Source organism: Stegodyphus dumicola, chromosome 10 (genome assembly GCF_044657685.1).
Source record: "Stegodyphus dumicola isolate Sdum_Otavi_A_Nest chromosome 10, ASM4465768v1".
NCBI classification, from domain to species: Eukaryota; Metazoa; Arthropoda; class Arachnida; order Araneae; family Eresidae; genus Stegodyphus; species Stegodyphus dumicola.
Genome location: NC_140777.1, coordinates 116,966,299 through 116,989,280, shown reverse-complemented (window position 1 = coordinate 116,989,280; position 22,982 = coordinate 116,966,299). Strand labels below are relative to the sequence as shown.

The window sequence follows — 22,982 nt, the reverse complement described above, 5'->3', positions numbered from 1 at the left end:
GTATTCAAGTTATATTTTTGTTTTCACGTTTAAGTGCATCTTACCATGGTATAAGCACCCACCTACCATATAAGCTCCATACCTTATCAGAATGATCAAGCACCATTATTGATTTTTTGTATTTCTGACCGTAAAGCATGAGTATAACAATAAAATGAAATAAATCTTTAAAAAAAGTAAAATAATGGGTACATTCTGATTATCTGCACCTTTGTCAAAAAGTTGCAAAAAAGTATTTGAGGTAAAGCAGCATGTCACCAAAATAATTATATGGCAACATTTCCCCCCCCTTCCTATTGGCAGACATTTAACTGACTTTAGCCACCAGTTAAGGCTGGACGTGGTGGTCACTTTATCGTGGAAGCCCCTAATAGGTGGCCATCATTATCTCTTATCAAGAGACAGACAATTGCAGCCATGCCTTCTCCAGAATTTTAACGCAGGCCCTTCAGTATTGCAGTAGGCTCCTCTTAACTACTATACTGTCTGGGTAGCTTATATGGGAACACATATCATAAAAATGTATTTGGTACTGTTTTGTTATCATGACCACATCCAGAAATGTATGTACGTATGCATGGATACATGTGTTCATGTATTCACACAAACATATATATATATAATAATATTAGTAGGTAGAAACATTGCAGCGATCTTGCTAAAAAGTTACCAGGAGCTGTAGCTCCACGAAATATTTCAACGCTGTATTACTAAAATATAAACTAAGAAGAAAATTTTTGTCTGGAAAAACTGGAAAAAACTGAAAACATGCAAAAAAAAAAAAAAAAAAACTTTCAAAATTAATGTTGGAAGACATGCTAATGCACGAAAAAATTAAACTGATCGTTGTGATATGTGAAAAGTTAACACACATAAAAAATAGATTGACAGAAAAATATATATATATATATATATATATATATATAATTACAAAACAATTTTTTTTTAAAAAACAAAACATAAACATGTCTGGTCTTTTGCGCATTAATTTGCAGAAAGATTATCAGTAAAGACATAAAGTAAGAAATTTAGAACTAATTTTTCACAAAAACCAAAAATTGAAATTCATAATTAATAAATTTCAAATAATCCTATAAATGCAATAATGAATTAAAAAAAATGTTAAACCAAAGCTTTAATGAATTTAAAAAATGTTAAAACCAAAACTTTCCAAACAAGTAATACCCCAATTCAAAAAGTTAATGAAATTTAAAGAAAAATGAATAAAGTAGAAGAGGAATTCAGTCAACTTCAGTGCCACTTTGTCTGGAGGAGGAACACTGAAATCAACTGAAATCTCTCTTCCACAAAAATCCTGACTTTTCTGTGTCCAGAATAAGCCGATAAACCATTTCAATGTATTTTAATTATAATAGTTAATCCAAAAATTCTGGCCCCCTTCCCAAAGCAAGAAAAAACAAAATAAATTCTAATTAGAAATATATATATATATAAGCACGAATGTATGTGTGTATTTATATGAACATTTATGCATTTCTAAATCCAGACCCGACAACAGAACAGTGCCAAGTATCTATGTAGCAATCTAGGTGTGCTCATAACACATTTCTGGTTTTGCCTAGCAGAATGCTGAATTTGTGTTGTGTAATTTTTTGATATTTTTTTTAACCAAAAGCAGATTGGTTTGTATACGAACAGAATAAGAATACAAAAAAGAAGGATTTCTCAAAAAAAGTATTTTTTAAAATTAATCAGTGTTTTTTGCTCTTTAAATTTTGTTGATTAATTGCTATTATATGGAATTCTTTGTCTGCAGATATTTTGAAAATGGCTGTTGCTTTTTATGCATGAACTTCGTGAAAAATTAGCTGGAATAAGTTCATGACTTTGTGGCAAGAGTGCATATAATCAGAATGTGCCATATAATGTTTATAGTATTTATTAAAACATATTCATAATCTTAGGTTATCTGACCAACCCTCCCACAAAGTTGGCAATCATTGATGATGGATTTTTTTGCTGACATTAGATGTGAAAAGAGTAGCCATTTAAAAAAAAAAAAAAAAAAAAAAAGCACTACAGTGAAGCAGTGAATTGACAGGGGAAAAAAAAAAATGCAAAAAACACCCAGAATAAGACACTTAACTTTCTATTTTTTTGATTTTCTGTCTGTTACAGCAGTCTGTTTCTTCATATTGCAGGACATCCTGGCACTGCTCTCCATGTACATGTCAACTTGTTAAAACAATTTAGAGAATTGCAGAAATTAACTTTATGGATTGCACATGCAGCACTTCCTTTTTCATTAGCAGGCACACAATAGCATTAGGATTTGCTATAAGACAAAAAAACTCCACATGCTAACAACCTTCTAATTTCAAAACTGCATAAAGCATATAAAACCTTCACTTCACATACAGATATTGACATTATGTGTTGTAAAATTCTGAATTGCTTATTTTGGAGACATAGTACTCTGCTCAGAGATTCTTGTCAAGGTTGGTGGGTAATGTGATAGTATCAATTTATTTTCTATGTTTTAATGATTTTTCTGATGCATCTACAAATAAAACATAAATTGGTACTTTCTGATCATTACCACCCCATCAAAAAGTAACGGATAAGTATTCATCAGGCAGGCAAAGCAGTATGTCTCCAAAACAAATATATAATAAAATAGTTAAGTGCCAACTTAAATGTCACCAAAAGTTATTTATGTAATAATGCAAGTATCCATGTATGATGTCATGGCATAAAACATGTCTGTTTTTGTTTTCGCCAGTTGGCAATATGGAAGCTGTATGAGGCCAAGTTTGTGCAATTCTCTGATATTTTTTTAAGCAAAAACATATTGCTGTATATACAAAGACAGCAACAATGTAAAAAATAAGGATTTCTTGGAAAAGGTTAGTGTTTAATTGCTGATGTTTCTTAAGTTTTTAAATTTTATTGATTGATTGCTTTTGTTTGGAATTTATAATTCACAACCTTTGTACATTGTTGCTTTTTGTACATTAGCTTGGTGAAAGGTTAGTCATCAGTTAGTTGTTGAATGTTCTCCAAAGCCTGTAACATATCATGTCTTTTTAATATGGATGCGGATAATCAAGAAAGAATTCATGAAGATAATCAAAAAGAAATCATTCTCCCAGTTCACCAAATTCTCTTTTTTTAATTAGTTTTGTATTCCCCCTCTTTTGGACTTTCATTTGGGACAAGAAGTGAGGAAACAGAAATGATATTTAAACATGCCCACCGGCTTTTAAATGATGACTATGAAAATACATATAAACCACTTTGAGAAAAAAATATTTTCTTTTGTTCTGTTCTGAATAAATATAATAATAAGTGTTCTAAGGGTCTCTTTTAAAACACATTTTCTCTTGTGGTCTGCAGAAGCAGATTTTTAAAATACTTAAAAATGACCACATATTTTCTTCGACAGTGCCCCAATCATCAATCAATTAATGGACCGCGAAATCTGTAGCGTGGTTCTAGATCCAGAAAATACAGTCAACAGTCTTTAATCCGGACTCGTCGGGACTTCGGCGATTCCGGATTATCGATTTTTCTGGATTATAGATCATCAGTTTAAATCTGGTAAGAGATGGCATGCAGAAATTATAAAATTAAAAATATGAAACCTTAATTTATAAAATAATGAGCAATTATGATCTAAAGAGTATCAAAATTTACAAAAAAAGAAGCTTAATATTTATTTGTTTACTTTATTAAACATTTCTTTCAACGCGCGCACGCGTAAAGCATACGTTACGCATAGCCGAAATTAGAAAATTGCAACCAGAAAACTATTTGATTTGTATTCGTGATATTTATAATGACGAGGAATTTGATTTAAATCATATCAAAGACAGAGTACATCGAGATGAAATACAACATTTAGTAAGGAATTATAAGCCGAATAAAATAAAAACATCTGCCCTGAAGATAAGAATAGTGCTGACAGATCAACTTCCAGTTCATTGCGTGCCGCGACGTTCCCTCCCCGCGCAGAGCAGTGTGAAATTGATAAACAGATTTCGGAACGGTTAGATAAACAAAGGATATGCCTTTATCCATTTTTTGTAGCAATTCCACTTTTTGTTTGATGGACATTGAAACATACTTTCGTTTTCTAGATCCTTTGGGAGCTCCAGCATCGGAAATTCTATTTGACATAATCGAAAGTTCAAGCTTACTTCTATGAAATTGCTCTTACAGTCTGCAAAAAATAATAAGCCGGATCCAATTCGAAGATTAAGGAACAACGCAATCATCAACATTAACTGAAATGGATAATTAGATAATTTTAGCTTATGCCGTCCGTTATACATTAAACGTGTACGCGAAAACGTATTCTGCGCTTGCGCAGACGCATATGCGCAGTCGTAAAAGTCTTGCGCGCACGCGTAAACGCCTATGCGCATGTGTCAACGCGGCGCATGCGCAGAAAGATTTTAGCTTTGAGGTCCGGATTATGGGTGTCCGAATTAACGACTTTTGACTGTACCACTTCCGATAGTGAAGAAGGTGACACAGAGGTTAATAAAAACAAAGAAATTTCGATTGACAAGTTAATCGGTATTCTCGACACAACAATTGCAGGACTTGAACAGTGGAACTTTGTAACTGAACAAGAAATTATGTCTGTTTATAGAATGAAAGAGAAAGTATTAGCACAAAAGCCGATGCAACTTAAACAACTTACTGTGAAAGAAATGTTTAATAAAGTAAACAAATAAATATTAAGCTTTTTTTTTTTTTTTTTTTTTTGTAAATTTTGATACCCTTTAGATCATAATCGCTCTTTATTTCATAAATTACGGCTTCATACTTTTAATTGTATAATTTCTGCTTGCCATCTTACCAGATTTAATTTGATGATCTATAATCCGGAATCGCCGAAGTCCTGATGAGTCCAGATTACAGACTTTGTACTGTATATGGAATATTATTAATTTGTGATTTTATGTAAATGTGCAAAATCAAAATGGTACTTATATATTAGTGCAACCACCTTGGCAGAAGTTGAATATGTTTTTACAGAAGCTCAAGAATGATGTTTTATAATTGCAAAAAATAGTATTGTTGCATATTTATTTTACGATTTAGCTGGATATCTGCCTTTAAAATTACTTAATAAACTTGCTCAGACATGAGTGTTTGTTTCTTTTGTGGTCAAAGTACTTGTTTCCTTTAAGCAATTTTGCGACAAATACTGGATTCCTGCAGAATTGTTGCTGCAGTTTTTTCCACTGCAGGCCAGTTTCACTAGTGCATATTTTAAAACTGAGTTTAAGGCAAAAAATATCACAATTGTGTATAAAAGCCTTTTGAATTCAATAAAAAGAACACATAAGCAATGGAAACAATGCTTGCTAGAACTGCAGAACTTTTACTGTCTTGGTTGTTAAAGTTTGGGGCATTTTCATTATTTGGCATCTTCTACTAATGTGGTTGTACTAATATTTAAGTGCCATGAAAATTTATTATTGCATAATATATTCTATCTGAATAATTTCAATTAAAAGTAAGCTTATTATACTTTACTTCTATAGTTGTCTGTATCTATCTACATGATACTTTATGTAATATCTCTGGATGCATTTTGCAGATGAAATAGACAGTTACATGTATCAGAGTGTTGGACATAATGTTTTAGAGTTATATGCTTCGGCCATGGGTCTGCCATTGTTTCGTGAAAGCATTAGAGGAAAAGCCATAAATCAAAATTTTGATTATCATCCTACTGAAGGCGATGAAGTAGAAGATTTATATAATTTGCTTCTTAAAGTGAAGGTATTAAATCCTTTATTTGATAATGGTTTTTTAAAAATTATTTGTCAAAAGCTAAATGCACAGGTTGAGATATAACTGTACATTTATATATTGTACTGTAAACCTTTAATATGAAATAGTTTCAGAATTTAATGATTTTGTTTTGTATTGAACTATTTTCCCTTTCATTCAGTGTATGAACAAAATTGTGTTGCATGGTTATTCATTTTATTAATTCCTTTAAAAAAATTTACTCAAATGTATTTGCAAGTCACTTTTTAATTATAATTTTAAGAAAAATTTTAATGTTTTCACAGAAATACCTATAATGTGCAAAAATTTAGAGAGAAGAGAAAAACAAAGAAAATTAGGTACTTGCATATTATCACAACCAATTTAGTAGGATCACCAAATTTTCAAAATGTGCTAAATTTGGCAACCATGCCAAATAGCCATTCTTTAGATGACCATGCCTATTGCTTATCAAGATTCTTCAGCCAAGCAGTGTTGCCATTTTCATATGCATTGTTTTTGTCGTATTCCATGTTTGAATGGCCCACCAGCGGTCGAACAGTAAAATTGCTGAACACTGGGAATTCAATTTCCCATTGATTGGACTGGCTGCATGGACATTTTCATGGTTTTCTCCATGTGTAAAATGAGCCAGTTTTCCCTAGAAAGTCTTTCGCAAAGGCATCCCTTTCCCTTAGGCAGATAGCCCTTAAATGCTCTGCCACAACTAAACCAAACCAAACCAAACCATGTTTGAATGGTTTTTATAGACAGAAGGTAATATGTTTTGCCGTAACTCGATTTTAAAATATTCACTTGTGGAATTTGTCAGGAGTGAGAGAAATTAGTGCAACATTTTTGAAGGAATGCAATATTTTTCAGAAAATCACCAAAGGGAATGATGATGAAGTGAGTTAGTTGATAACCAGTGCAGAATGCCAAGTTTGTGCAATTTTCTGATGTTTTTCTTGTTAAAAAAGAATATGATACATGGGAAGAACAGAACTAAAAAATTACTGAAATATTTTGTGTGAAATGTGTTTCATTTTTTAAATCTATTATTGTAATCCATGTTTAATAATCAAAATTTATATTTTAGTACAAAATTTAATTTTTAAGTGTGTTTTCTTTTAATAGGTTGATAATGTTTTCAGACTTATAATAAGTATTAATTGTTTGACAGGCTTTAAAAAAAAATGGGAAAATCACTATTTTGCACATGAGAAGTAATTTCTACCTCTTCATCTGTAAAAGTAGCCAAATTGGGCCAAGATAGTTGTATTAATACAAAAGTACTGAAAATTGTTAATATTAACAAAAGGTTTTTGTTACATATGCTCTCTGTCCAAAAAGTTCTGAAACTCACTAGAGGAAACATGGAATGAAGATTTTAATACTTCAGATGTTCAACATAGTCTCCCTTCACTCGAGTACAACATACAGAACATTCATACAACCATATAACTGTCAGAAATGTCCTTGTTTGAAATGTTTATTCGACTTGCTTGTCATTGTGGCTTGAATGTAGGTTATGTTCTGATCTTTCATAATAAAAATAAAAAAAAAATTCAAAGCAACAAATTGGGTAAATATAGTGGGTGATTAAAAACTGGCCATTTTCATTTCATTATTTGCATGACCACTACTCCAAGCATGCGAGAGTGGGTGCATTGTCGTGCAGCAAGAAGAAATCTCTTGCCATCCATCGTTCTGGATGAACCTGTTAAATCCTCTTGCATAACCAATCCATGGCATCTGTGAATTGCATTCTCAGTTTTATTCCAGTTATATTTCTGGAACAAAGTCTGTGTTAGAACTTTTTGGACAGACTACATAATATTGTTATTGTTTGTTATATCCAAGTGAGCCGTGAAGAATCAAGATTAGGAAAAATAAATTCATTTGTTATTAATCATAAAAAAAAATTGGCACTATTTGTTGTAGAGTGAACTCATTGGCTAACTCCGTTAACTAATACATAGGAATTCTACATTTTTCTCTGGATCTTTTAGTTGTCCTAATCTACATAGACACCTTGTTTCTAATCCACATATGCACCTTATTCCTAATCCATATAGATATGAAAATTTAAAATATATATGACCTGTCCTGGATTCAGAATATGGTTTGTTGGCATGGAGCTTTCACTAACCACTGTACTGACTAAATAATTGTTGCATGTGTCCTTTTTAAGAAATATATTCTACTGTATACCTCCTTCCCGAAAAGAAGCTATTTCTGTAAATCCTAGTTAAACTTCTATTTTTTTCCCTTCCTAAGCATATTATTGTAATTTGTATCAATGTTTTTAATTTGAATGGTTTCATGATTCAGATTTATTAGTATAAAGTATTACTTGATGCTTTTTAAAATGGAAAGGAATATAATTATCCTAAATTTGGTTTTTATCAAGACTGGTTTAAACTTTTTGTGTATTCATGCTATTATCTTTAATTATATAAAATTTATTTGCTATCAATATTTAAATTTTAAAACTTCAGTCCTTATAGTCCAGAAATTAAGCCTACATTTTTATTTCCCACCCCCAAATTTTATTTTTGCAACAATCTGAGTTTTGTGTCATTTAGGTTCAAGGATTATATAAAATTTGAAAAATAATTTAGTCAGAATAAAGCCACTTATACACTGGTATGCAAAATTTAAGGAGGAAGCATTTTTTCAAATGTAACATCATACAGAAGTATTTCACATTGACCCAAATCACACCATAAGATAATGCAAGAAGTGAAAGTATAAGACAAGTGGACAAAACCATTCAGACAAAGAATCAAAGGGCTCTTTATTGAAAATGTAGCTCTCACAACAACTAGAGAAAAGACAGAAATGTCCATGCGAGAGGCACCTGGCAAGAAAAATCCATTCTTTAGAGGAGGATATGATCATTCTTGATTGTGATGCAGGAATTACAACATTTGTCCCATGCTGAGGACAAAGCACATGTTCTTCGGGATTTAGCTCCAAGAACCTTGCAGGCCTACCCATGCACTGAATATCATCATTTGCTAAAACTCTACAATTGCTAGTGTATGATGAGTGTTAGTATTGTAGTTCATGAAGAGGAACTTCAGACCCACAACACAGATGCATATGAGGCTAGAGAACTTTGGAACAATAGCGGACACCAATGAGCAAACCTTTTTAGAAGATATGGAAGCCATTACAACACCGAATATGATACCATCCCAAATGAGAATAGCACCTCTAAAATAATCCCTTGGAGGGGTGATTGTGTATTCCCTTCTCTCTCCAGATCTGAGTGTGTCCACAATTGTCAGACTTTTAATTGGCTGTCATCCCTAAAAAGTACTCGACCCCATTCCCATTGTATCCAATTCTTGTGTTTTCGGTATCACAGAAACAGCATCTTCAATGAGCAGGCAGTAATGGCACACACCATAATGGTCATTGTGCATATCAACCATGATTGTACAGCCTCCTGACCGTGGTAAAATGTATATTGGACATCCAGTAGTCTGCTGCATGTGCCTTACGATATCTTCTGTTATTTGTCACGTGCTTTCTCTCACCTGTAGAAAAGTGTTCTAGTCATATGCTGCTGTTGTTCATGAATGACCATTGCTAAAAGCTTGGACAGCCAATGAAATGCTTTTGAGGCTTGTGAATTGATACTTAGAGTAGTCCTGAATTCTTCCACCACAACTGTCATACTTCAGTTGTCTTCCAACTTCCTAATGATACAACCTTTGGTATAGTCATCCAGATGACTTCTGGATTGCATGTTGACCATATCACACAGTAGTAGCAACTTGATGTTGTTGAAATCACTGTACACCAGGCAATAGCTTTCACCAAATTGCTGAGCATACTCTGCCCATTTGCTTTTATAATTTTTCAATATCCCCCCATGTCATAAGCCATATATGCACATGCCCTACTGTATAGGTCCCAAGTCTTTCTCCTGATTATTCTTTTAGTCCATTCTGTTGTCTAGTTTCACTTTTATGCTAATTTCTTCACCTCATCTTTAATTTTTGCACTCAAGTTTATTTATATATTATGAATTAAACAAACACTTATTTGTTTTGAATTAAAAGATAAATTTTATAAAACATCCTTTTAATCTTAAAATTAATCTTGATTTGCGTAACCTAGAAAAATTCACTTTTCAAATTTTCTTTATCTCTTTAATTAATTAAACCTAAGTATCTATTAATTTCAAAATAAATAATAAGAAAGCTGTCATTTGTTACGTTATGTCATATTCTTTAATTCATATCTATCTGTATGGTTTGTATGATGAAATTAAGTATACATAATTAATGCCTTGTAAAGCTATAGTCCTGCCATTTTGGGCTAAGTGATAAAGCTGCTGAACGTTGGTAGTTTGGTCAGGGGTTCGAATCCCACAAACGGGCTGGCTGCATGGGTGTTTTCATGGTTTTCTCCATGTGTAATGTGTATACAAGCCAGTTCCAATAGAAAGTCCTCCACGAAGGCATCCCTTCCGTTAGGCATAGATAGCCCTCGAGGCTTGGCCATGATCATGTAAACTAACCAAACCTTCTGCCTTTTTACAATAAAGAAATAAATTAATTAATTAAAGGTTCTTTCAGATTATCTGGACTCCACCAAAAAGTATTCATGAGGGAACGCACTAGTAATCACCATAACATCATTCAAATGTATTTTGTGACAACCCAGCTGTGTGTGCAGATTTTCATTTTCAAATTCAATGATAATTTTTTCGGATTAGTACCTGCATTTGCATTCAGTTTATTATTTTTTTCCTTGGAAAGAATTGTAATAGGACTGCAGTATTTGCTGGCTTATGAAAAAGGAAGCATGACATTTCTTTAGAAATGGATTTGCTATGTCAATCAGCTCAGTAGTAGAGAATGTAGAAATTCACATTCCTTGAAGTTGTACTTCTTAAATGATAAAATTTAATGAATCAAAATTTGTGCACAATCCTATATTTGTGCAATTCTCTGAGGTATTTAAGTGAAAACAAATTGGTGTTCACATGGGAAGATTAACAAGGAAAAAAAAAGGTGTAAGGATTTCTTGGAAAAGGTAAATGTATTATTACATGTGTTTCTTGCTTTTTTAATTTTACTAATTTGTTGCTGTTTTATTAAATTCTTAATGTGCTGTCATTTTCAAAAGAGCTGTTGCTTTTTGCGTATTAGTTTAGCAAAAAATTAGCTACCCCAATAAGTTAGTGACTTTTTGAAGGAGGTGCAAATAATCAGGGAGGAAAAAAAATTGATATTATTTTTGCTTTTCTTTATAATTATCATTTTTGAATAGTTTATTATTTTGATATTTTATAGTAGTGTAATTAATGTTGTGCTCTTCTGTAGAATTCTATGGAAATAGAAGCTGTTTCTGTTGGTGCAATTTTTTCTGATTATCAAAGACTTCGAGTTGAAAATGTGTAAGCTGTTATCTTTCAACATTTGAGTGAAAAATGACTAATGAATTTTATTTGCAAAATACTTCATATTTTCTGTGTTCACTTATGATTCGTGCATACCCCCCCAAAAAATGTAAGCAATATTTTATTTTAATGTTAGTTTATCTGAGCAGGACTTTTTGGGCCTTGTTCTACTAATATGAATATGAGAAACACATATGTATGTAAGAAACAAATATATATGCTTGCTAGTATAAATCTCAAGAAGTCACAGATAGAATCTAATAAAATGCATATTAAAAAAATATTTAAAAATTGCAGAGAGTCCACATATAAGTTATAATTATTTGTTAATTGCTAAAATATAATCTGAATTTTTTATATACTATAAAAGTAAATTTTTAATCCAAAAGATACTTTTTATGTATTTATTTATAAACTATTACAAATTTATTAATGCATTAAACAGGGTTTCTTAAACTGTGGGTCGTGCCACCTGCAGAAGTGGGTCGCCAAAAATTTTAGCAGTTTTTATATTTCTTTAACTTATTATGATAACTTTACAAGTACCAAAAATTTTTTCACAATGTATCTGAAAATAGGTAAAGGCAATACAGACAAAGAAAAAACAAAAACATTTCGACGCATTCTTTTTATAGTATAAACGTTCATTTTCCTTGCTTTGCATGTGACGCTGTCATTTCATCTGTTACTTTTTAAATTAAAATTTTCACATTGTTCTATGCCTTAAAATTAGAAAATAAAGTTAATAACCTAAAACTGCAATAATATATTACAGTACAAGTGAAAAACTGACAGTTTCACTCACACATGTGTCGGATTTGCGCAATACTTATGGGGTCCGGGGGGTCGCGAAAAAATCTCAGTGATAAAAAGGGATCGCGACTGAAAAAGTTTAAGAAATGCTGCATTAAAGTAAGTGAAACTAATGAAGTACTCTTTCTATTAATTAGAAACTGTATAAAGCCATGAACCGTAAGTACTGTAAGTATATCTGATGCAAAATGAGACCATGTACTGCTGTCTAAGGTATGGTTGGCCATTCTATAAATAGGTTTCTTCATATGCTTACATATTTGTTTTTATTTTTATTATATAAAATGAGCCACACCAGTAAGCTTTGGGAGCTTTGCTTGGAAAGGGTTTTGGTTGAAAAGTATTGGTTATAATCTTCAGTTGTCTAGTTATGTCATTTCCATTTGATGTATATTGGTTTAAAAAAATTATGAGCATTCAAGGAGGATATGTATTGTTGAAAATTTGAATTATTTAAAAAATTTGAGTTCTATTTATTGTCTCACTAGATGACATAAAGTTTAAAATTCAAATTTAGGCACTATATTATTTGTAGGTTACTTGTAGAATTTTATCAATTGGTTTCTGCATTATTGTTCTAATGTGGTTTATATTATTAATATCTGTATCTGTAGCAATCAGTTTATAAATTAAAATTGATATGAAGTTATATTTAAGACATTTACATATTCTCAGAATTTCACTGAAAATGTATAGTATTATTAAATAATGAAATTTTTAAGCATGACAGAATTCCAGTTTAGCATGTCTCCGTGAATGTATTTTGAATTGAAATTCACCTTTTTATTAAAACTGTGGAAGTAAAGTTTCTATCAGAACCTATAAATAAAATTTTTAAATTTTCCCATGGATATTTGCTTCTTTATGATATTTATTAAGGTTAGGGTACTTTGTCTTCTGTAACTACTTTGGCGAGAAAGTGAATGGCTTTGGTGCAATTAGAGCTTAAAGTACAATTTGCCAAAGTAAACATTCACAAAAATGAAATTGACTATTGTAAGCAATAAATCAGCAATTCATTCATTATCTGTATAAATATTCAGCCATTTTAAACCAACAACAGTACATATGTGCAAAGTATTATTTAAAAAGTTTTGTGAAGTTTTTCATCTTTAAATTTAATATCATGAATTTTATGTAATCTATGAAAATTTATAAAAGTCTTGCCCGTTCTGTTTCAGTTGTAAAAGACTAAATCTTCAAATGCTTGCATATTTATGGCACAGGGACCAGAAGGAGTTACTGAATGAAATGATTGAATCTGGAATTCATGCTATTATAATTAAAGTTGCTGCTTTAGGTGATTTGTTATATATACATTACCTTTTATAAGATATATACCTTTTTTTTTGGCTGTAATTTGTTTGGAAGTAAGAATTTTTCCTATAAATTAGGAACGAGTATGTAAAAATTTTGATAGCGTAAAATGTCATTTTCATCTACAAATCAAAATGTTGCATTTTATTTCCAAAGACACGTATTAAAATATGTGATTCACACAAAATGTGTGGTTGCATACAGTTAAAAAACTATGTATATTAATACTATAAGTTTTAAAAACTTAAGACAAATCTTATGAACGTCATAGATTTTTGTTTAAGAAATTTTAGGGCTTCTAATGAAACATTTTCAATGAAAAATCATTTATCAATTGGAATTTTTGCCATTTTTATGTGCACCTCATTTGAGTAATTTATTTTTGTTGAAATCAAATTTAATATTTTCAGTTACATGCATAATATTGTAATTTCTCTCTTAATAAAACTGCAGTTTTAAAGTGCTTTAAATAAAAATCCACTTTCAGAATTACCACTATAAAGTGAAATTGATGTTTCTCTGTTAGGATTGGATCCAAAGAAGCATTTAGGGATGTCTTTGGAAGATATTCGCCCTCATATGATTGCTTTGGTATAATTTATTTTTATGTAAAAATTTTAGATAGATGTAGAATTTGATGTAAAATTTTAGAAAGTTAACTTTATGTTTTAAGATGTGTGTACTTTGTATAATTTTTATAAACAGCAGATATGTATTAATGACGAAAAATAACCTGTAATATTAACTTTCGTTTATTTTCATACATACGTGCTGCATTTTCCATTTTCCAATTGAAATAATTCATGTGCTTTTTCTATTTTCATCCGTTAGTCACTTTGCACAAAATCTTTCAGTTAATTAAATTAAAATATTATCAAATAATTAGCAGTAAACTACAATACACAAAAGCACTTAATCTCATTCAGTACCGAAAAAAAAAAAAATATTGTAGTAGCAAAAAACTTAAGCATCATTTCAGGGCTTAATAATTTAATATGGTTATTGAATTTTAGCTACAGTTAAACTAATTTCACTGTAGAATTGTATGCAATAACATTTTTATAAAAAAGCAAACTTAACCTAATTACCATTCTTATTATGCATAACTATTATAGAAAAGCTGCCCTTTTGAATAGTTTCAAGAAAGCTTGCAAATGTTTTTATTGCTGAAAATTATTTATTCTCAAAAATATTCTGTGAGGTGAAATTCAGGATTTTTTCCATTCTCTCTGATAATATATAGTTTCTTATTATGTTTTCAGTGTTCATTCTAGTGTAGTTAAAGAATATTCCATTCATATTAGATGCACTTCTGTCAGAATTTCATGGCAATAACTCAGTGTCAAATAAAACAAAATCATAGCTTGTTTATTAACTTGTTATTTAGTCTATACATAATATTACCATTCCATTTTGTTGACACACAAACTACTGGATGCACATATTCACTCTTTGATTCAATGATTAATCCTAGTACTAAAAGCTCGTCTATTTGTTGATCAACTTCATTATTTTAGAACTTCAGGTATCCATATGGCTTTTGCTTCTTTAGCACACTTCCAGGCTTTAGTTTGATGTTATGTTCTCCAATATTGGCAATTTTTAGAGTACCATATTTTAGATTTGTATGCTTTCTTAAAATTTCCAAGAGTTCTTTTCTGTTATGCGGTTCAAGAAGACCACATTATTCATCGGAATAGTATTCTGCTTTCAGTGGAACAATTCTTGGAATGTTTTCAACTTCTCCAGCATCTATGTCTGTATCATATATCACACCGATATTATTCACAGCAGTCTTGAACTCTTGTATCTTGCTTGCATGAATGTGCTTTGAAGAATTGTCAGCCATTTACACTATGTAACTATAATTAGTATGCTCTTTGATAATCATAGCAGGTCCAGTCCATTGGCACAAACTTTGTTTTCACAGTCAGAGATTGACTATAACCCCGCCACCTTCCTTAAATTCTTTATGATGAGCCATCTGGTTATGGTAGAATGCATAAGCTTCTTGATTTCCAACAGTAAGTCATGTATTCAGCAGCTTTTGCTAACTTTATCTTCAAATCATTCAGGAGTTTCAGCAGTCTATGACATCTTCAAGATAGACAAAGAGCCATTGGGACATCTTCCATAAAGCATCTAGAAACGGCTAACACTAGTTGTAGCATTAGGGACTTCTTGGTAGGACCAAAGTAAGTATGGTAGGTGTTTCTCCCAGTCTTTCTAATATTCTCTGATGGTATTATGTATCATTCCGTTTAAAAACGGCATTAAATCTTTCTACAAGGCCATTTGAATTTGGATGGTTAAGAGTCAAGAACCTTGGTGACGATCTGATCCTTTTAAAAAAATTTTAAGTCAATGAAGCAACAACCTGGAGGGATTCCAGTACTACAGATCTGCAACAATGCATCGCATGTTGATCTGGCATTAAGATTCTTCAGCTGTCTTGTACATTGATCAACAGCACACAGAAACATTTCATTTATAATTTTTTTATAAACTCGACAGCTTGGTTCTAGAGGTCCGAAGATATCTGCATTAATTACCTGGAATGGTTTGTTAGGATGTGTTACTGCCATAATCGGAACTTCTTCAAAGGGATGCTTTTTAGCTTGAAGTTGACAAGAAGTACAATTGTTAACAATATTCATTCACATCTTTCCTGATTTCAGCCCAATAGAAGGAGTATCTCAATCGTTCAGCTGTGTTCTTAGTTCGTAGGTGACCTCCCCATAAGCTATAATCAGCTAAGTCCAAAATTTTTTCTCTTCGTTCTTTAGGAACAACTAATTGAACTCTTTCTCCTAAAATTTTATCTTTATGATACAAAAGTTGTTAATAACAATAAAGTTATTACTTCCATTCTTAGCATCTTGCCAGCATGTTTTTAAAATGGATCATTCATTTGCTGAACTCGAAACAGCATAAGAAGGCATTTCAACCAAACTATCATTTGTAACGTCTACATTTTTGCATTCAGAATTAAACTTTGTTTATCATCACCATTTAACTCATAAAAGCACTTATATAAAGTAAATCATTACATAACTTATCAACCATTGCAAATGTTATAAAAATAGATGACTTAAATTTATCATCTTCAGAATACTTTGATAGAGATAAGTTAATGAGAGGAGCCTTTAAAGATTGTCTGAAAGCTGCTGTGAGGATAACACTTCCATGTTGCGTACAGTATCTTTTTGGTAGAATATCAGTCTTAACAGCAGTTTATTGGGTGCCTGCATCTGCTACTGCATTAATTAATTTAACATCATAAATAAGTTTAACAGTTGGCATGTCATCGATTAATTTCCTACCTTCGTGATTCACATTAAAATATTTAGAAGACAGCTTTGCTGTTATGACATTAGAATTATTCTTAATTTCTTCCTTATCAACCTTTTTCTTACCTTCATGCTACAATATGTTATGATGATTAGAATTACATTTTGATTGAGAAGGGCAATTTTTTGTTATACAGTTACTTTCAAAACCAAGAAAGCACCGATTAGAATATTTAAAATTCTTTTTTTCTTTCTTCCCAGGACATAATCCTTTCTTCTGAAACATGATCTTCACTTCCACAAAATAAACAAGAAAAAGTTGAAACAGCTGCAATTTTGTTTACATTATGAGGAAAAGGATGACTAATTGGTTTAATGTTGAAAGGAGTATGAGGGGTGGACTCTGGTGTTTCATTAAATGGGATAAAGTGTTTTTCCGTATTCCCATAACTCTTAGAGTAAGATAAAATTAACAAAATTTGTTTGCAATTTCCCGTTTTAGAAATTTCATGTAGTTTTTGACATTAAAATTTTCATCTTCTTTCTGATGAGCAAAATCAAGTGTTATATCCTTAGGAATACATTTCATAAATAAAGGATAAAGTAAACGTCCGTATGATCCAGTTTTGATTCTTATTGAATTTAACGACCTTCATTGTATGTTACGGGTGTCATATAATTCTCTCAAAGCATGAATATCATTCGAACTTCAGAAAAGTCATAAATTTAACAGTTTATGCATATACAAATTAATAAAGAGATTTTTTCGTCCGTATCTTTCTTTAAGAATTTTAAGTGCTTTGCCATAATTTTTGGCGATAGTGAAAATCCTTTTATCATTTTTAAAGTTGCAGTGCCTAACAGGCTAAACCAGTAATTAAATTTATCAACTTTGGATAACTTTTTGTTCTGATTTATTGCCATCTAGAAAGTATTGTAAAATGTCCGCCACTCTTCAGCATTTCCATAAAATTTATCAATCGTAATTTTTGGCGATTTAACATTGTAATCAGAAATTTTATTAACACCAGAAATAATAGATAAATTACTACGAGGGCTATCCAGAAAGTAGATTACGTTTGGAATAAAAAAATAAACAAAGTATAGGAAACAAATTTTATTATATACAGATGAAAGCCACACTCAAATACTACTTTTCTACATAGTCACCATACAAATTAAGGCATTTATCGTAGCGATGTACGAGCTTAGAAATTCCTTCATCGAAAAATTCGGCCGCCTGCGCCTTCAACCACTTCGTTACCTCTTCTTGCAGCTGTGCGTCGTCATCAAAACGCATTGATTGCAATTTCGTTTCACAGTTCACATGTTTCACCCATGTTTCGTCACCAGTAACGATGTGATCGAGTAAAGAGTCACCATCCTTATGGTAAGCGTCCAAAAAGTTCAACGCTGCAGCCATTCGCTGATTTTTGTGGTCCTCTGTCAAGATTTTTGGAATCCATCTTGCACAAAACTTGTGGTAACCAAGCTTTTCGCTGATGATTTCGTGCAACAAACTTCGCGAAATTTGTAGAAAACTCAAAGAAAGTTCCGTTATTGTGAAATTTCGATTTTCACGGACTTTAGCATCGACTTTTTCGAGAAGTTCGGCGGTCACTATGCTGGGTCTCCCACTTCGATCTTCGTCGTGAACATTGGTTCGGCCATTTTGAAATCTTATGACCCACTGACGCACTCCACCTTCAGTGATAATGTTGTCCCCATACACTTCACGAAGCTGCCGATAGATTTCTATCGGTTTACAGTTTTTTGCAGTCAGAAACCTTATTACTGAGCGCACCTCGCAGCTCGCGGGATTTTCAATTAACGCAGACATTTCAAACCGTCACAGTATCTGAACGGAGCACAGCACGAACCTCTCACTAGCACGGCTAGATGCAGACTGAGCTGCGCAACGCTCTGACCCCAAGATGGCCGCGCTAGCCCCGCCCCTAGCGGACACAGACGGAAACGTAATCTACTTCCTGGATGGCCCTCGTATTATCATGAGAAGAACCATTAGAAACTACTGAATTATTGACATTTCCTTTTTCTTTCAATAATTTTGTGCCTCTAAAATTCCATTTTGCAATCTTTTCTTCATATTCCAAGGCACTTTCGATTTCAGTGTCATTAAAAACAGTTAAAATTTTGACTTTTTTTCATCTAACTCTTTCAAAGAAACTGCTTTTACTTTTAAAATCTCCAGTGTTTCTTCTAATTCTTCAATGTTACCAGAAGCAATTAAGAATTCAATAGAATTTGCTACTTTGGTAATGGCTGAACAAATAATTTTCTGTTCTTTCTTAAATTTTGTGAAAAGCTCTCCTTCAGCCATTTTTATTACGTTTGAATGCCACTTTCCAACAAAATAAATTGAACAAAGTATTTCTTACCTTTTCTGGAGACTCACTCATGCATTTACTTATGAATTAAAAAAAATCACTTATGTCTGTCTTGATTGACACCACGGTCATACACTCTTCTTGACATGGGTTCTGGATGTATGTTTACTACTAAACGTGGACTTAAATGTAATGTGGGCATCTCATACGGCATACATCTAATAGCATGAACACTCTATTATCACACAAGCAAAACAAATAGTTTGCACAAAAATCGAACCATGTTTATCATTATGCTGGCATAGAGCATGTTGCTTACATTACCATCACATTCTCTTTCATTGTATTCTATGTCACGTGAGAGAAAGGCGATGCATGCCATTAGGCTAAAATGCACGTGCGTGGTCATCAAATATTGCATATTACTTTATCAGTTAAAATCATTGTTAAATTTGCCAGAGTCTACTTTTGTAAACTTTTCTGATATTTTGGGACACTGCATGGAATGCTGAAGGATACTGCCCCTATTTACAGTATTGAAAGGAAAATAAATAAGCAAACCACTAAGCAACCACCCTGTTCAAACATCTGGAATAGGACCAGAAAAATTAGGATGATAATAATAATGAACTGAATTTGATTATATATAGATTCATACAATAGAGATATTCGAATAAAAGATGTCAAAGTTGAAAGTAATATTATAGATTAGATGGTTTCAAACTCTTGTAAATAAACAAATCAGCAATAAAGATGACATAGTAAAAGAATATCTTACGTTTTACTAGCTACATGTTCTCATACGATATTGCAATTAAGATATGTAATGTAATGTAGTTTTTAAAAATGAGTGAATTATAAATTATATGAAGCCACAAAATAAAGTGGTACTTCAGTATACATTAACTTTGAAGTACTTTAAATTTGGTATACATCTTGTTTGAATGCAAAAACGTTTATGTGGCATGTAACATCTGTTTGGAATATGACTCGAGTTCAATGAATCACAATTATGCCAAATACGCTTGTTTACCTCTTTCCAGACAATGATATGACTGCATGGGCCATCAGTGCACCTGTTGTTACGGTTCATTAAAAAACCCACTCTGTAACTCTGAGTTTTCAAATAGTTTTGTATTTTTTCATGTAAGTTTTTGTAAATTCGCTAACAGTTTTAGGAAAGTTAGTCGGACGAGTTAAGCAGCGAAGAAGATTGCTAAGATCACCATGAAAGTGAAAAAAAATTGAGAAATATGAAACATATCCAGGACTTACCTATTGCATACAGTATGTTGAGTACGGTAGTGTTTGCTATTGTAAAAAACAAAAATGCTATTAAATTGACTAATCTTACAAAGGGATAAAATCGATTATTAAACAAAGCCACATTAGAGCATGTTGAAAATCGTAGTGTAATTGTATTTAATACAATTTTTGCTTTGACTTCCATTCAACCAAAGTTTGAATATCTCATTGCTTTATGATTCCCCTCAGGGAGAGGGAAACCATAAAATATGAATATTTATTACTTCTCAAATATTTTGCAGTTTTCTTCAAGTGAACTTCATAAATGCATTTCAGATTTCATTTCCCAATATCAATAAAAATTGTGACATTTTGTTACAATTTTTTCCAAAGTTTTATAAAACTATGTTGTTTATATATTTCCAACCAAAAGTGGGTGCAAAAAGTGCATCTTTTTTATTGAACTGAGTTTCAAAATTCATAAGGTTCCTATGTTAAAATAACCAACTATTATGATTTTGATCTTTACTTTAACTTCTTTTCACATTCCTCACCAGAATGAAAATTAGTTTATGATGTACTTAAGCTGAGGGTTTTCAGTCTTGAGAGAGATCATTCAGTTATTTGATAATGATAATCACTAAAGTCTTTTTATTTTTACAGAATTACATACTTCATGAATGATCTGTTTATTTTTAAAACAAGCTTAAAAAAGGTATCCCTTTCTAAATACTCATTTGAAATTTACTGGCATTTCTCTCGCGCAAACATATTAATGTGCATTTCAGTTAACAATTGTAATAAATAGCATTAAACAAAGTAAAAGCACATTTAGGATATTAGCAAGCTGGAGATTCGAAAATTAAAAACACATAATGCGACAAAATGTTCTTTTACTACCTTAATAAATGTACTGGGAAATGCAAACAATTGTGTGTAGTACCTCTGCAAACATTTAATGAGTAAAAACATGCATGGTCACCAAGTCATCACGTATTGCATATTACTTTATTAGTTAAAATCATTGTTGAGTTCTCCAGAGTCTACTTTTGCAAACTTTTCTGATATTTTTAATACCCATGTACTTTGCACGCAACTTTCTTTATTACTAGAAATATTTATTTATATTTAATTATTAGTGGCAAGGCAAAGTACAAATTAAAAATAATCGAGAATAGAATAATAAAAATGGATATTGGTAACTACAGTATAATTAATAATTGACTTTGAAATTACTGCCTCAAAAGTTTCCTTAACTCCTGAATACAAGAAATGAAAACCATTTCAACTAGCTTATACTGATGTAATTTCTTAACCAGAGAATATTTTAAATATATTTAAAACCAGATTTTGTTTTTTAAACTTGAGAAGTACTAACAATTAATACACATTTAACTATTTTACTGTAAAGAAATTTAAATATATATATATATATATATTGTGGTTGAAAATACACTTTTATTGTGACGAATGAAGCATTCATTAAAAACAAGAAATGCTGGCATTGAGTATATATTATTGAATCTTACTAGGTCTAGTATTATCACAGTTTTCTACATGAAAACATTTTCTTATAATGGTCTTTCTTCATATGGTACACATATATGGGGACTTCTGTTGGTACCTAGGTATGAGAGAACTAACTAATTATTATCTGCCTTCCTTTGCAATTGTGGTTACAAAGGGAGGTAGATAATTCCACTTAATCAGTCCTTTAAAGTGTTTCACATTTTTCCTATTTTGCATAAGGACTGTGATTTACCAAATAATGAAATGGATGCTGTCGTCAGTAATGGAAATTATCACTTTTAAATCCCTTACAAATAAATTTATTATCTTTAAAGCAAACAATTTGTTGAATATTATCACTAAAAGATTCTTGCAGATGATAAGAATTAGAACAGTATTTGAAGAAAATTGGTTAACAGTTGTAAGGCATTTTTTTTTCCTCATTACCAGGTGGCTTGTAAATTGGAAGCAAGTCCAGCTAGCGGTCTGTAGGTTTGTAAGGATCTTAAGTTTTACTAACGTTTATTTTATTTTAAATCTTTACTATCACTTCTTATTTTCTACTTCCGGCCAGAATTATAAGCGTGAAGGTTTTTATGCAAAGTTTGTCTGGCGAACGCCAAGTATTTAAGTGTGGCCTTTTTGCCAAGCGTAAGAGAGGAAGCAGTGAGTTCGAAGCAGGCCGCTTACCTTAGAAGTTACGCAGTTGCTATTTGCCTTCCAGGCCAGAGGTTTTAATCCTCTTGATAAATTAAACGTATTGTAGTGTTCACAGTCTCTGTGCTATATACGCTTCCTGTTATTATAAGGCCAATCTTCCACGTGTATTATTCTAAAGTTAAATTAGAGTTTAGTTTTATTTTTATACTTTTTTACGTTAGACCCCGAGTGGAGGGTCAGTGTATTCCGAAGTACGGAAGTTATTGTATATAGAGAAAAATAAAGGGTTTTGTATACCCTTCGTCTGTATCCTGTCTACTTACCACAATTAGTGAACATAGCTTTAGTAAGCTCTCTGTTCCGAGTCAGGTCCTTGTATGTTCCCGAAGAAGGTTAGAAGGAGCATTGAACCTGATAGTGGCGCCCAACGAAGAAGAATAACCATGGCCGAGTTTCAAGAAGAACCTGTGCTGCCTGCAGAAATGGCTCAGAATCCAGAAATGCCAGCTGCCGCCCTGGAAGGATTCGGTTACATCGTCCAGACCATGCGCGCTTCGATGAAACCAGAAGCAACATTTAACGGAAACTCACCGGTAACCAGTTTTTTGGAAAAATTGGATGACCACT

The 22,982-nt window shown here is 31.8% G+C and overlaps 1 protein-coding gene across 3 annotated transcripts in view; it reads left to right on the top strand.

The window, feature by feature from the left end:
• LOC118201092 (diphthine--ammonia ligase) overlaps positions 1-22,982 on the top strand; it is a 74,827-nt gene that overhangs the window by 31,199 nt on the left and 20,646 nt on the right. For 2 of the 3 annotated variants that reach the window (XM_085825424.1, XM_085825423.1), the window contains exons 3-6: positions 5,576-5,760; positions 11,097-11,170; positions 13,168-13,286; positions 13,830-13,894. In XM_085825424.1, the coding sequence (XP_085681550.1) occupies positions 5,576-5,760; positions 11,097-11,170; positions 13,168-13,286; positions 13,830-13,894 (443 nt within the window). Of the gene's footprint in view, positions 1-2,757; positions 2,868-5,575; positions 5,761-11,096; positions 11,171-13,167; positions 13,287-13,829; positions 13,895-22,982 lie in introns of those variants that run through there. The other variant, XM_035373119.2, reaches the window with a different exon arrangement.